The 13,112-nt window shown below is 39.6% G+C and overlaps 2 protein-coding genes across 4 annotated transcripts in view; both read right to left on the bottom strand.

Annotated features, from left to right (window-relative positions):
* Window positions 1–3,678, bottom strand: part of LOC138616177 (multiple C2 and transmembrane domain-containing protein 2-like) — a 36,924-nt gene extending 33,246 nt beyond the window's left edge. For both annotated transcript variants that reach the window (XM_069690300.1, XM_069690301.1), the window contains exon 1: window positions 3,554–3,678. The gene's annotated coding sequence lies outside the window, so the exon portion shown is untranslated. The remainder of the gene's footprint in view (window positions 1–3,553) is intronic.
* A 1,988-nt stretch (window positions 3,679–5,666) lies between these two features.
* LOC138616176 (myocyte-specific enhancer factor 2A-like) overlaps window positions 5,667–13,112 on the bottom strand; it is a 45,572-nt gene continuing 38,126 nt past the window's right edge. For both annotated transcript variants that reach the window (XM_069690297.1, XM_069690298.1), the window contains 3 exons: window positions 10,401–10,527; window positions 7,856–7,958; window positions 5,667–7,138 (listed from right to left, as the gene is read on the bottom strand). In XM_069690297.1, coding sequence (XP_069546398.1) covers window positions 6,808–7,138; window positions 7,856–7,958; window positions 10,401–10,527 — 561 coding nt within the window. In that variant the 3' untranslated portion in view covers window positions 5,667–6,807. The remainder of the gene's footprint in view (window positions 7,139–7,855; window positions 7,959–10,400; window positions 10,528–13,112) is intronic.

Raw genomic sequence — 13,112 nt, 5'->3', positions numbered from 1 at the left:
CATATTGAGACATTCGTTCGACTTTGTCAACGAGCGTCGCCGTAACGATGCGGCAAAGTTGGATGCCTCGCCGTGACACAGGAAGTTGATGTTTAAGGTCAAAGGATGCTTGAAACCTCACGAAACGTGTCACATACATCCGGCGTGGCGAGACATCTGATGTGTTTTGCGAGTGGTCGTGGTCCCCTAAACTTCAGCTCCGGCACCTAGTTTCACCTACGTGCACCAAATCTGTTGGACTTGTGTATCACACTGAGATGGACCGAAAAGTGTCTCGGCATCATGAATTTGTTTTCGTGGATCGGTGACCGTGTTGTGGTGGCCATTTTGAGCATCTCGCCATGAACCTGCAACTGACTGTAACTTTTATGAACATATTCCGATCTTCCTCAAACATTACATCTTTGATATCAGTCCCGCCCTGAAGACACCTGATAGTAATATTCCATCATAGTCGTAGCGCCCCCTGCTGGAGACAGGAAACGAGACAAAAATAGCAACTTTAATCGGGGATATGTGATCCCTCGCGCGCTGCACGTCGGGGAGACGGCTTCAGGGGGGCGGCGCACAGAGTGCGAGGGCCCGTTATCACTGCTTGCAGTTTTAATTGACTGTATTTTATGGGATAATTTGAATGGGAGTCTATGGAGCCAGAAGCTTTTTAGAACCAAGCCCTAGTGGCATTTGGCAGTATTGCAAATTATGGCACTTCCTCATTGACCTCACTTGTCAGACCCAGAAGCTACGTGCACTTTTAAATACAATTTATGGTACACAGTTTGTTATTGCTGCTCCTAAATGGCCAAAAAAAAAGAAATCATTTCATGCAGGTTAAAGATCACCACCTTTACTGGCTTTCCTTTATAGCTATTGTCAACATTTTTCTGTTAAGACAGGTGCCATACGTGTTCTGTTTAATGTTTTATTTGGCTTCTAACATTAAGAATATAATTGTTCTAACTGTAGATAGTTTTTTTTGTTTTTGTTTTTTTTAAGAAATTTGCGGTTTATATAGAGAGAAACGCTCCTGAAAGGAGCAGCAGCTTGTTGCTCCAGTATGAAACTGGAATGTCATTGATCTACTTTCTATGACTTCTCTAGTGGTCACAGCAGACCAACCAAGTTATGCATGACTGCTTAAAGGGCTAATGGCCTGCATCTCTTTCTCACCATTGCATTTTATTGTGAAGTGTTTAACTACAAAGGCTCAAGTTAGAGCATCAATTTATATTCCAGGATCAAACAGCATTACAAGCTATCAGTAGTTGGGGGTAGTTTAACCAGGTGGTCTTTATATGAACTGCTAACCCGGATGCAACAGATAATCCGATTACAATCACTTCAGCCTCAGTTTTATTTTCTACATGGGGAGAACTGATTTAAATATATAACACAGTTTAGGTTTAAAGTGCCAATTATGTTAAATACACTGATTCTACCATCACTTCTACGGTACATTCCTGCTGCCAGCCCAGTCAGGGTCCAAGTGAAGGCTGTAGTGCAAAGCCAGCCCAGTTCAAGGAGATACCATCCATCTGTGCTGCAGACAACCTTGTCCCTGAACCCATCTCACTTATCTGACTGTTTTACGGGAAAAAAACAACAACAAAAAAAAAACATTCAGTGAGATTGGCTGTAGAACAGGATTAGTCCCCCTGGTTCACAGTAAACAAGCAACAAGAGGTCAGAGTGCAAATAAAAAAAATACAAATAAAAAACCCTGCTAAACGGTTATGCAAGGGGACAAAAAAAGGAAACACAGAATGACTGTCAATAGCTTTTGATCATGAAAGTTATAAGCAAGGATAGGGGACAGAGGAGAACAGTGGTTAAGCTACAGCCCATGTAATATATATATTAAAAAAAAAACATCTAAAACAGACTAATGTTGTGACATTCATACATTAAAAGACCATTGACAACAGAAGTACACACACTAACGTAAATCAGGTGTCAGTATGGATAAAAAAAAATGTATCAAGAAAGACAATGTTTAAACGGATGCAGTGCTGTAAAGGCTGGTACAGTCACTGAGTATACATATTAGATTGTGTTGCTACAAATACAAAGGCAATAATCACTGGGAAAATGTGTAGTTATTCAAAATATACCCGTTTTATGGATGGCAGCTAAATTCATGCTATTCATGGATGTTTCCCTTGTCATGCTCGCTTTTTTACTTTAATGAAATTTGCATGCAAAGAGCAGGTCGCAATGTGACTGACGCCAGGGTGTGTTAGTAATAAAGAGACGGAGGTCTGAAGTACAAGGTAGTAAGGTAATCTGATTGATACAGTAAGCGTCAGTCATTGTTATTTCATTGCTGACACATGTACTGATGACGATTAGAAAACCTTACTTGAATTTTTACTTCCAAATGAGGTCACCTCCATTTCAAAAAACGAGACACTGATTTTACAAAAAGGCTGATAGACCACAAATAGCGGATGATAGTGTTTTAAAACAATACTGGGTTAATCCGTTGTTAAACATAAAAGCACTTTTGCTGACCGGAGAGATCTGACAGATAAACGGGCAACGAGGTCCTCTTTCCTGAAACGGATAATAAAAGCACCGGTCCAATGTTTAAATGATCTTTGTAAAAAAAATACCTGCTGTACACATTGTTCTCATAATAACACATCTTTTTGGAGAAAGCTACTAAAAGTAGTCTACTGTTGCAGGTCGCAGTGATGGAGGCTTTTTACAGTGTTGCTTTATGTTTACCCCTCAGTGAGTGGGATGTATTGAGCAACTGCATTGCAGCCCTGTCTTGTCAGAACAAGACAAGAAAGCTACTTCCTGACTTTCACAGCTTGTGGTTTTCCTACTCTGATGTGGGGTATGTCTAACACTCACTGCAGACAACACGCAACAACAAAAATTAGTACAACTCCAGTACATCTCCGATTTGTAGTTACCAGCTTCAAAGTTGTTGTGTCAATATAAACAGGAGCCTGAGTGTATGTGGGTAGTAAACATTGAATGTCAATAATAGCAGGTTGTCAGAGATTAAATTATGAATGACAGCATTTCTTCATACAGTATTATATCTCAAACATTTAACTGTGTTAATAGGATCTGAAAAAAATAAAAATAAAAGCACCAACCCTGCAAATACGACATTTTAGAAGCAATGTGAGCGGGATTCAACAGCGCTGTTGCCGACACGCTTTTAACTTGATATCAATGCCGAACTACTGGCTTACTTTTACCGACATTACAACTTTAAAAAAAAATAAAATCGTGTTTCAAAAGCTTTGTAAGACCGTGAATAAAAAAATAAAAAAAATAAAAAATAAAAAAATAAAATATAATAAAAACGTTAAATAGGCGCATGTTTGAGCGGAGTTCCACCTGGGCCTTCTGCACAAGGTAACGACATGGAGAAATCCCACGAGGCAACAGTTCAAACGGGGACTTCTCACCTGCCCGCCAGGGGGGATGTTTCCGGGAAGGAAGAGGACTCACCTGGCCGAGCCCACCTCGGAGACCACCACGTGGAACTTTCTGCTTCTGGCCAAGAAAATACAGGATGAAACATAACATTTACCTTTTCCCGCTGCTTGGAACCTCCGACGTGTTTGTCATTCACTTCATGGCTGCTGAACAACGTGGTTAGAAGAAGGGACGCCAACAGGTCCAGACATCGGTCGTATTGTGCGGCTCTGACTGACTTCCCCCCTCTCAGCTATAGCGTCAAAAAAAAACAAAATCAAGTGCGACACAACAAGGCCGCTCCGGAGCTTTTCAAAATAAAGGCTTTTCCGGGTAGCGCGTGCACGAAACACCCAGTAGCGAAAAGTATTAAAAAATACAATAAAGATAATATATAGGCAAACTGACAGTATTTTATACCAGCCTTAAAATATAACAACAATCATGTGTGTTGCGTCTCAAAGATATGTCTTTTTCTTAAAACTACATATTGCTGTTTTTAGACTCACAGCCTTTCAGTCAGTCTTTAGACAAAAATATCATTTTTATTCCAGTAAAAGAAATTGTAATTCACTCAATTGGCTCCTATTAACTATTTCAAGTCTATTTTATTTTTGAAATTGAAAGTCGCATTTTCCGGTGGGCTATCACTCCCTTAACTTGACTGGACTGGCATAATTACATCAAAAGTATGACAGCAAGGGATTGTGATTGTGTTATATTTTTTACATTTATTTGACTCCTTTCACTTCTTGAAAGTATTTCCCATACACATAGCCTATTGAATTTGGCTTCACATTAATGTAGGTGAAAAATCTGTTACACACTAATTATACATACTTAAAATGTTGCATGGTCAACTAATGGAAACACTGTGGTGCACCTTTACCTGAGGTCACTGAAGTTTAATCTTCTTAGGACCCAGATAGTTTCGTGTAGGGCTGAATCACAAATCTATACTCTTACAATATGTCTCCCGTACATCTAAGAGCTGTCTTTTCTGTCTCATGGAAACCTAATCTTTCCTTAAACAGCTGTTTGCTCTATTTAATACATGAATCCTCAAACCCTCCTCATTGTACTCAGTAACTCAGGCTTTTGTGGGTTTCTCTTCATCTGAGTTAGTATAATTCTGCAGACCTCTTTCCTACAACATGTTGACTAAATTCCATTGGTACATGTTAATGGTAATCATGACATTCACAAACTGTCAGTATATAGTTAATCACCAAAATGATCCGTTCAAATGTTTTATAAATAACTCTACAGTGATGTGTTTTCACATGATTAATTACTAAGTTAGCATCATTGCCTATGTTACACATCACAAGTGTTACATCAGCCTCAACTTCCTCCATTTAATTCACATCTCACCCCGATGAGTACATTCTTCTTCCACTTCTCTACAACATAACACATAAATTAGGTCAACTTCATACAGATTATATTTTTACTTACTCAGTTCATCCTCAGTGAACTATAGTTCCTGTTTGTAGCCGGCTAGTGTAGTCTAATTATTAAATTAATACAAAACAATAAATACAGATGCTCTCAACATCAGCTTTATATGTTCACACAGCCTGACTGCCTCTTAACAGAATTTTGTTCCTGTATTTTCCTTCCTTGCATTATCCCATGCAGGATAATTCCTTTCAGTTGTAATTTCCAAAATTCCATTTACGGGGGCCTCATTAATTTGCACATCCAGATACCAGACGCCTTCTTTAGTGACTGGTGTCACTGAAACGCAGGATTACTTTTTTTTTAAAGTACTCTGATGACCTTCCCATACATACTGTAATCATTGAAGATGTTTCCTTGCTGTATCAGTCCACACAGTTCCTATTCACACTCTCATTCGGAGGAGACACTGTGGTCAGGCCTCAGCAGCTTGTGCACTCCTCAGCACGTGTGCGGTCTTCTTACTTACCCAGACGCTCCAGTTTCTCCGCTTTAATCATTCGCTGCTCGGTAAATTCTCGTCTCAGACAGGACATCAGCGAGGGTCATTTTTCTCAGCACTGAATTTCAATGGGTCCATTAATTCATGGATTTATTCAGTGAAATTAAATTCATGTTCATCTGTGGTAGGTTTATATGTACAACCTTAAAAAAAATGCATAAAAGGTATTTAGAGGAACAGTCAAAGGGTGTAACGCTTTATTAGGGTGTGACTGACTGCTCTAATTTCTGTTTGCATATTTAGTTTGCAGGCTTCATTAAGACAGTGGAAGGCCAACAATGCTCCTATCTTTAAAGACAATCTAAGTATTATGTACACACTAGAGATCTCGTGCTCGTAGGGACTGTGTTTGGTTTGGTGTGTGTTTTTCACCCGATTAATAAAGCAGATTTAATCTTCTCTCATAAGACCTCATGTCTTCTCACCTCACTTCATCACTTTGGTCGATTTGATCAGGTACATACATGTATGCCAAACAGCCTACTTTTTATAGTTATATTTGTTTCGTTCATTGAAAATACTGCATAAAGAGGATTTACCTTTCACTCTGGTTTGGAGAGCTGTTTTCAGGAGAGTGCAGCCTAGTGTACTTCACACTACAGATTTATCCTGTAAACATGCACCTGATGAGAAATGAAAGGGAAACGTCTTGCAAGTATAGCAATCACCCACCGAAATATACTTTTGTAGATCCTGGTGGAGATGTCATCATTCGCTCAGGCAGATAAAACAGAATGCACAATACAATATAGTTACACCAAAAGTGATATATATTAAAGATACTATATACAGGACATATCTTGGTAGTACATACAGAACAAGTGTCCATGGCTTTCAGTTTCAAATCTGAATGAAATATTGTAATATTCTGTGCACAATATAAAAACACTCACAAACAACATAAAAAACAGGATACTGCTTTGGCTGATATAAATAAGTGTTTTTTTTTTTTTTTGTATACAAAGATGTGTAACAGAGATGATGATGATGTGGAGGGAGTATTGCTTTAATTTTGCACTCATTTAATGTTTCAAACCCTGAGAAGATCAGAAATGAATTGGTTGACACCCAGTGGGAGACATTTAGGAGCACTTCTCTGCTTTACCGCCAAAAATCATGGTCTCACAAGACGGGCACGGGCATCCCACTGGATAAGAAAATAAATGATTGTACTGCAGTTGGACCCTCATTATCAGTCTGCGATGCTAATTGTTGTTTAAAAAAGTGACGTTCAGACTAAGGTTGCTCAACCTTTCCCAAAAATTGGCCTGACAAAAAAACAAAACAAAGAACAGAGATAATTTAAAGAAAAGTTAACAACACATCAATTAAATCCACATATAAATTGCATAACAGTGTCCATCCTGTCTTTGCTCTGGTGCCGTGACGTCATGTGACTCAGGGCTTTATGTCACCCAGCTGTCCATTCGCATCCGTTTGACCGTCGGGCTCTCTCTACCCTCTGACCGGCTCGCAGCGACCGAGTGGAAGTCCGGCCGCTGCCGCTGCTGCTGCTCCTCCCGGTCGCTGCCGCCCTCGTGGGAGCTGCAGGACGAGCTTACGCTGTCTGCAGGGGACCTCCCCATCTCTGCCCGGGTGGATGAGTGAGGATGAGGAGGGACATGAGGATGGGTCATGTATCCGGACTGGCTGAGGTGGTCGCGGGGCGGGGAGATGGGCTCGGCTTTGATGTTGATGTTGTGGTTGGTGTTGATGGAGAGACTGGAGCTGTCCAACCTGCAGACAGAGGGACAGAGGAGGAGGAGGCTTGTTTGAGGCTGTGAACGTGGACTGGAGGCGCCACCTGGTGGTCAAACTAACTGATGTGGACAGAGAAGAAAACTTTTCATTTGGTTCGCTCATTCAGAAAATTGTGTACAGTAACTTTCCATGTAAATGAGTACTGTAATTAAAAACAAGTGTGAGGTACTTAAATTATACTCGGGTATTTCCATTTTATGCTGTTTCATACTTCTACACTGCCTCAGTAAAGAGGCAATTATTGTACTTATCACTCCATTTCATTTATTTGACAGCTAGATACAAGTTTGTAAAAGATTTTACATGTAAAACATATAATGAGCTTAATAAATCACACTTTGATACAGTAAACCACTCAAATGAGCATAAATTTATAACAAAAAAAACAAACTCAACCAACTATAATAAGAAGCACTACTTTAACTTCATTAAGAATCTGAATATTTCCTCCAGCACTGAACGCGAGTCATTTACAGTTTATTACCTCAGTAATTAGCTGCATCTCAATAACCAGATTCTTAACAACTCCCTATGGCTTTTTTTCCCCTCTGCTTTAAATATGACTATCTTTATTACACATTTTTCATTTAGAGTAGATAAAATACATCCACAAACAAAACTGAGTAAACAAACAGGGAAACATTGAACCTTCAAGTCATGAGGAGAGAAATGTAAACTGTGTCAGGTACTCACCCCAAGGAGCCGAGCTGGTGCTGCTCCCATGCTGCCATGGAGCCCAGAGAGGGACCTGCAGCCGAGCCGAAGCCCGACAGCTCTGCACTGTTCACGGAGTAATCTGACAGAGAGAGAGACGGCGTGTCACGTGACAGCACTCAAAAAGCATTAGACAGATACACTGAGTCAGTGTCGACCTGCCGTGTCGCAGCTTCAGCATCAGTCTCCAAGAGCTGCAGTGAAACTTTGCTTACACTCCCCCTACGAGCTGCTCCAGTAAGATACACCTAAAACTAGCTCACTGTCAGTGGTTTGCTGCAGAGTGTTAGTGTCCTGTGATGGTCCACATACACAGAAGCTATTTTAACCCAAGCAGACTGACATGAGCTTTCTGAGGAGACTTCTGTGTTGGATAAAAAAAACTGTATATTTAAAAAGACCTACTATCATTATACATATCTACATGTAGAATTGTGTTACTTTCAAGTTGAACAGTAGGGTATTTGATCTTATGTATAATCAAAAACAAGCAGTAAGGGTAGAATGCATTGAAAACAGAGGCCCTGAAGTACAACCTCAATGAAACAAAACTCAGTTATTTCAACTTTGGGCTAATTACATTCATGAGTGAGATTCCATTCTGTTGTTTTTTCTTACATTTAGTACATCTGTCTTTTTTTTTAATGACAGATTGGATCCTTCTGGACATAATAAATGTTGCCGGTCTCTCACAGAAATCTGTGGATATGTTCAGATGACTCTTTTCAGCTGTTCTCTTTTGGAGGAGTTTTCTGGCTCTCCTTTCCACTTTGAAATTCTCCAGAGCTATGATTCAAGTCAGGATGCATATTAGTCACAGTTTTTACTTTTTCTTTCTTTAAAAACTCTGCCTCTTTTTTAGACTGGAAGTCATCTTCTCATTCAGTTGATGGGGATACAAACTTGTATTAATAGTGCATCTATAAATGTCCTCTCCACTACTACTTCTGCACTCACAAAGTTCCATATAAGCGCATTCCCACCTCCATGTTTCAGTCTCCACTATACAGTCATTGTGGTAGTGTTGACGAGATCTACACCAAACATGCTGGATCTGATCCAAACTAATATATTTTGGTGTCATCAGACCAAAGAATACATAACCAATAATCATCTGGCTTCTTTTCTTTTCTTTTCAGCAAAGTTTAATCTTACAGTTTGTGTGTTTGTTTTGGAAGTGATGGTTTTCCTCTTAGACATCCTTGTGAGTCAGAGGAAGTTATCTGGGTTTTTTTTTTTTTTTTTTTTTTTTTAAAGAGAAAGGTTGTGTAAATTCTGCATGGTGTCATTTTTAGAGGACAGTCACTGCACCCTCTGTTATTAGAAGTACGGCTCTTCCTATTTCTCCTAACCACTGCTGCAACTGTGTTTACGCTCATGTTCAGTGACTCCTAAAGTTGTTGTAACCTCTCTTGTGTTGTTTTAACACCTCATTCATGAGGTCAGCCTTGATTAGCAATAACACATAAAATTCCCTTCTGTTTGTTGTTGGTTGTACTCTGGGGACCTTATTTTCTTTCTAGTGTACCTAACGTGTTTGTTTTAAATTTCATATGTGGTTAAATACCCTGCACTTCATCTTAAGTTATTGTAAAATGATATAATTTAGTATGATTTAACATTTTAGTAATATACTGTACTCAGTATACAGCAGATACAGTGCTGTGAAAACGACCTAACTGTGTGAGATCCTCAAACAAAATCTATTATTATACAAGAGCAACCTGAGCAAACATAAAATACAGGTTTCAAATGTATCAGAGCAAAATGCCAGCTGGGCCTGTGAGGAAAGTATGATTTGCCCCGTTATGCCTGATGCACAAAGAGGATTTTCAAGTCCTAACCTATTCTAAAAACACAGGTGGAGCGGAGAAAGAAACCTGCCAATATTAAAAAAGTTGTTTTTACACATTCTGTGAACTTCAACAACTACAAGGAGGCCGCGACATGTTCATATTATTGTTCTCTGGGCTGTGTGTCAGGGAGACTCCAATCCAGAGTGTAAGATGAAGATTATGAGAGTAAATCCGTCACACTACGGCATCATTTGAGTAGATAATCAGTTCACACCAGATTTGAATCTTCCCAATGATTGTTGGGAGGTGAGAATCGGATCCAAAATCATCTCAATTATCCTCCAGTGTGTGGGGTCAGCTTTAGTTATTAAATCCAGAAAAACTACCCGTGCAGTGATAACAGTGTGCAGCTGGACTAGATACAGCCAGCCTGAATACTACCAGCCCTGTTCAGTCAAATCATCACTTAAATAGACTTTTTTTAGAAGCATGAAGTGACGAAAAGGTCTCACTATTAGCAAGCTATGCTAAAATTAAAAGACATTTTTTGAAGAGAGAGAGAAGAAGGTGACTGAAATACATCAGTCTTTTGTAATTTAAGAGCATGTGAACAAAAATGTAACCTGTTAATTAAATAGAGATGTCTTTTAGGCATGTTGTGGCATTTTCAGATCAACAAGGGTTTCACTAATGACAGCAACACGGCACCAACAGTGATGATCAGGTACCATTGTTGTAGGCAGAGCTGATGCCGGAGTAGACCAGACTCTGGTGGGGCAGACTGGGTGTGGTGATGGAGACCACCGGTGTGGAGAGAGGCTGGCTGGACTGACTGCCGCTCAGCCTCTGGTTGCTCTGTGAAATAAAAACAAAGACACAGTTTAAAAACTTCTCTGTTTGACTATAATTATACGGTTGTGTATAACTGGACTTATGATGCCGTGTTTCAACCACATGATGTCAGTATAAACTCATTTTCCCGTGAAACCCTTCTACGGTGAAGACATGCTGGTTCCCTTTTAAGAAAAAGTTAAACCTCAAATATTCACACTTTATTTAAATCAAACTGCCACATTTAATCATCCTTTACGTCCTAATTTTCCACATTTCCCAGAATGCCTCCAACTTCCACATAAAGTTGATGGGGCTCAGCATCCTTCTCAGGTAAACTGAATGTTTTGTATAACAGAAGTCTATCAGAAATTCACCAATCTACCAACGGCAGTTTCATAAACCCCTGTACATCCACTTTAAGACAAAGACCTTAAAGTCATTTGTTAATTAAGATTTGTTAATCAAGCCTTCTGCTACAACTTCAGCACTTATTTACTTGATTGAGTGTTTCAACAATTATAAAAAAACAAAAACAAATGCGAGCAGGTAATTCACTCTTAATCAGTCTATGTCTTAAATTAGGTTCAGCACACTTTGCGTCTGGTTGGTAAAGATCAAAACTCGACACACGTCACGCAGCACTTCGAAGTTTTGTGCTGTTCCTCTCTGAGCTGTTGGCGTTCCAGTCTGATAATGTAAGCAGTGACATCAGCCTGAACGAGGTCATTCACTGAACACACACACTCACAAACGATCAGTGAACAAACCGATGCACGTTTGAAACCGACATGTTATCAAAGCCAACCCAGTATGATTGCCTGAAGTATCGCACTGTTTCCTTCCTGTTTCCCTGCGCTGTCTGTGGAATCCCTGTCTCTGTGAGCAACAGTTAATGCACTACACAATCCAAGTTGAAGCTAACAAGGTAAAAATGTTAACTGAATCTCAAGAAGTTGTTGATGTCACTTTAAACAAAGCAAACTGCACACACTTTCATGTGAGGAGGAAGTGAAAGGCAGTTTTAATGTGATCAAAGTGAGGTGCTGCTGTCTGACCACAGAGCAACATCTTTTACTGCACTGGCAAACACAGAGAAACAAACACAAGCTGTCATCTGAGCAGCTACTTTTTCTTCTGCTTGTTTAAAAAGACATAGCAGGATGATGGTTCTGCTTTTAACCATGATGCAGGTTCCCACCACTGTCAGCCCATGTAACACACTAACAGACGACTTAAAACAGACCGTGCTAACCGCTCCTGTTGTCAGCGATCACCAGTAATTGCTGCAGAAATGATGAGGAATTATGACGATGAGTGGAGGCAGTGTTGACTGCCACATGTGGGATGAAAGGATGTTGATTCATTTGTCACTTTACCAGAAATTTTGTCACACACTGTTGAGTCTTAATAAAAGACTTTAAAAGATACCCATAATGTGCTTTTAATTTGTAATCAACTCATAAAAAGTCTCTTCTTCTCATATGTGCGGTATATAAAACTGTTACATTACGTATGCTTACATCAGGGTTAAAGATATTTTTTTCACATTAATGCTTATAACAAAAGAGAATAGAAACTCCTTTTTGGTCCTTTTAGTAATGGATTGCAGTAAAATGTAAAAATCCCCTGGACACTGCAGCCAGCAGAGTAATGGAGCCGCCCGGTCACCATAAAAAAGAAAAAAAAAGTCTCCGTTTCCATTGTTTGCTAATCGTTACATCATGTTTGAGCATAGTGTGGTAGGGAAGGGCAACAGTAGGAGAGTTAAGGGCAAATCAATAACTTCAATGACCCAGCACAGCTGCAGAGTGGAGAGTCTGAAGGAGGAGAAACTGACTCCTTCTCCAGGCTTCAGAGGCACTTTACCAAACCAAGATTTCGTGCATCAAATCACCGCAGCTTCTTGTACTGAGGATTTACTTACGCCACAGTTTGAGATGTGACTCAAATGTAACGGGATATTATTTCTGCATTCGATTTTTAGTGGTAGTGAGTCTAACTGGAGCCTCTGCGGAGAGTGTGCACTCCCTTTGCAACAAAGGAGATGATTTGGCAGTTTGCTAGAAATGTTATCAGTCTTTTTTTAGGAGCAGCCTGCTGTCTTTCAAAAATTTAAGGCCGAATTTTACTTTAGATGTTTCATCTAAATTCATTTAAATTCAATCTGGCAAAAAGGTCCTTGGAGGTGTCTGTCTGTGTGAAAAAGCAATGGACTCAAAACTACACACAAGTAACACTTGTGGTCTTTCTGTAAATGTCAGCAGAGGCTACAGAGATGACGCTCTTGTGATCATCAAAGACCTCAAACTTTGTTATTTTGATGTCCAACCAAATTATTTCTTATTTCACAGACAGAGTTATTACATAGAATATATTTCAGTGTTGATGATAGCTGCTATTAAGAGCCTGCAATGCACAGCTTTCTATCATGAAGCATCAGACATGATGCACATTTAGTAAAATGTCTTTCTGGTTAGAGACCTTTGATTATAGCTGTTAAATGATGAAAAGTGGAGTGCTGAATCAAGACTGACTGAAAGAGACCATAATGAGGATTCCTGGTTGGAGCACTGACAGCTCCTGCAATGGAGTCCATTCTTCACTAA

Source organism: Brachyistius frenatus, unplaced genomic scaffold (genome assembly GCF_029030835.1).
Source record: "Brachyistius frenatus isolate BFR_SWC_R1_liver_20210118 unplaced genomic scaffold, ASM2903083v1 Contig_9, whole genome shotgun sequence".
In the NCBI taxonomy this organism is placed as follows: domain Eukaryota; kingdom Metazoa; phylum Chordata; class Actinopteri; family Embiotocidae; genus Brachyistius; species Brachyistius frenatus.
Note: the sequence above shows the minus strand (reverse complement) of the source record. Positions and strands in the feature narration are given on the sequence as shown.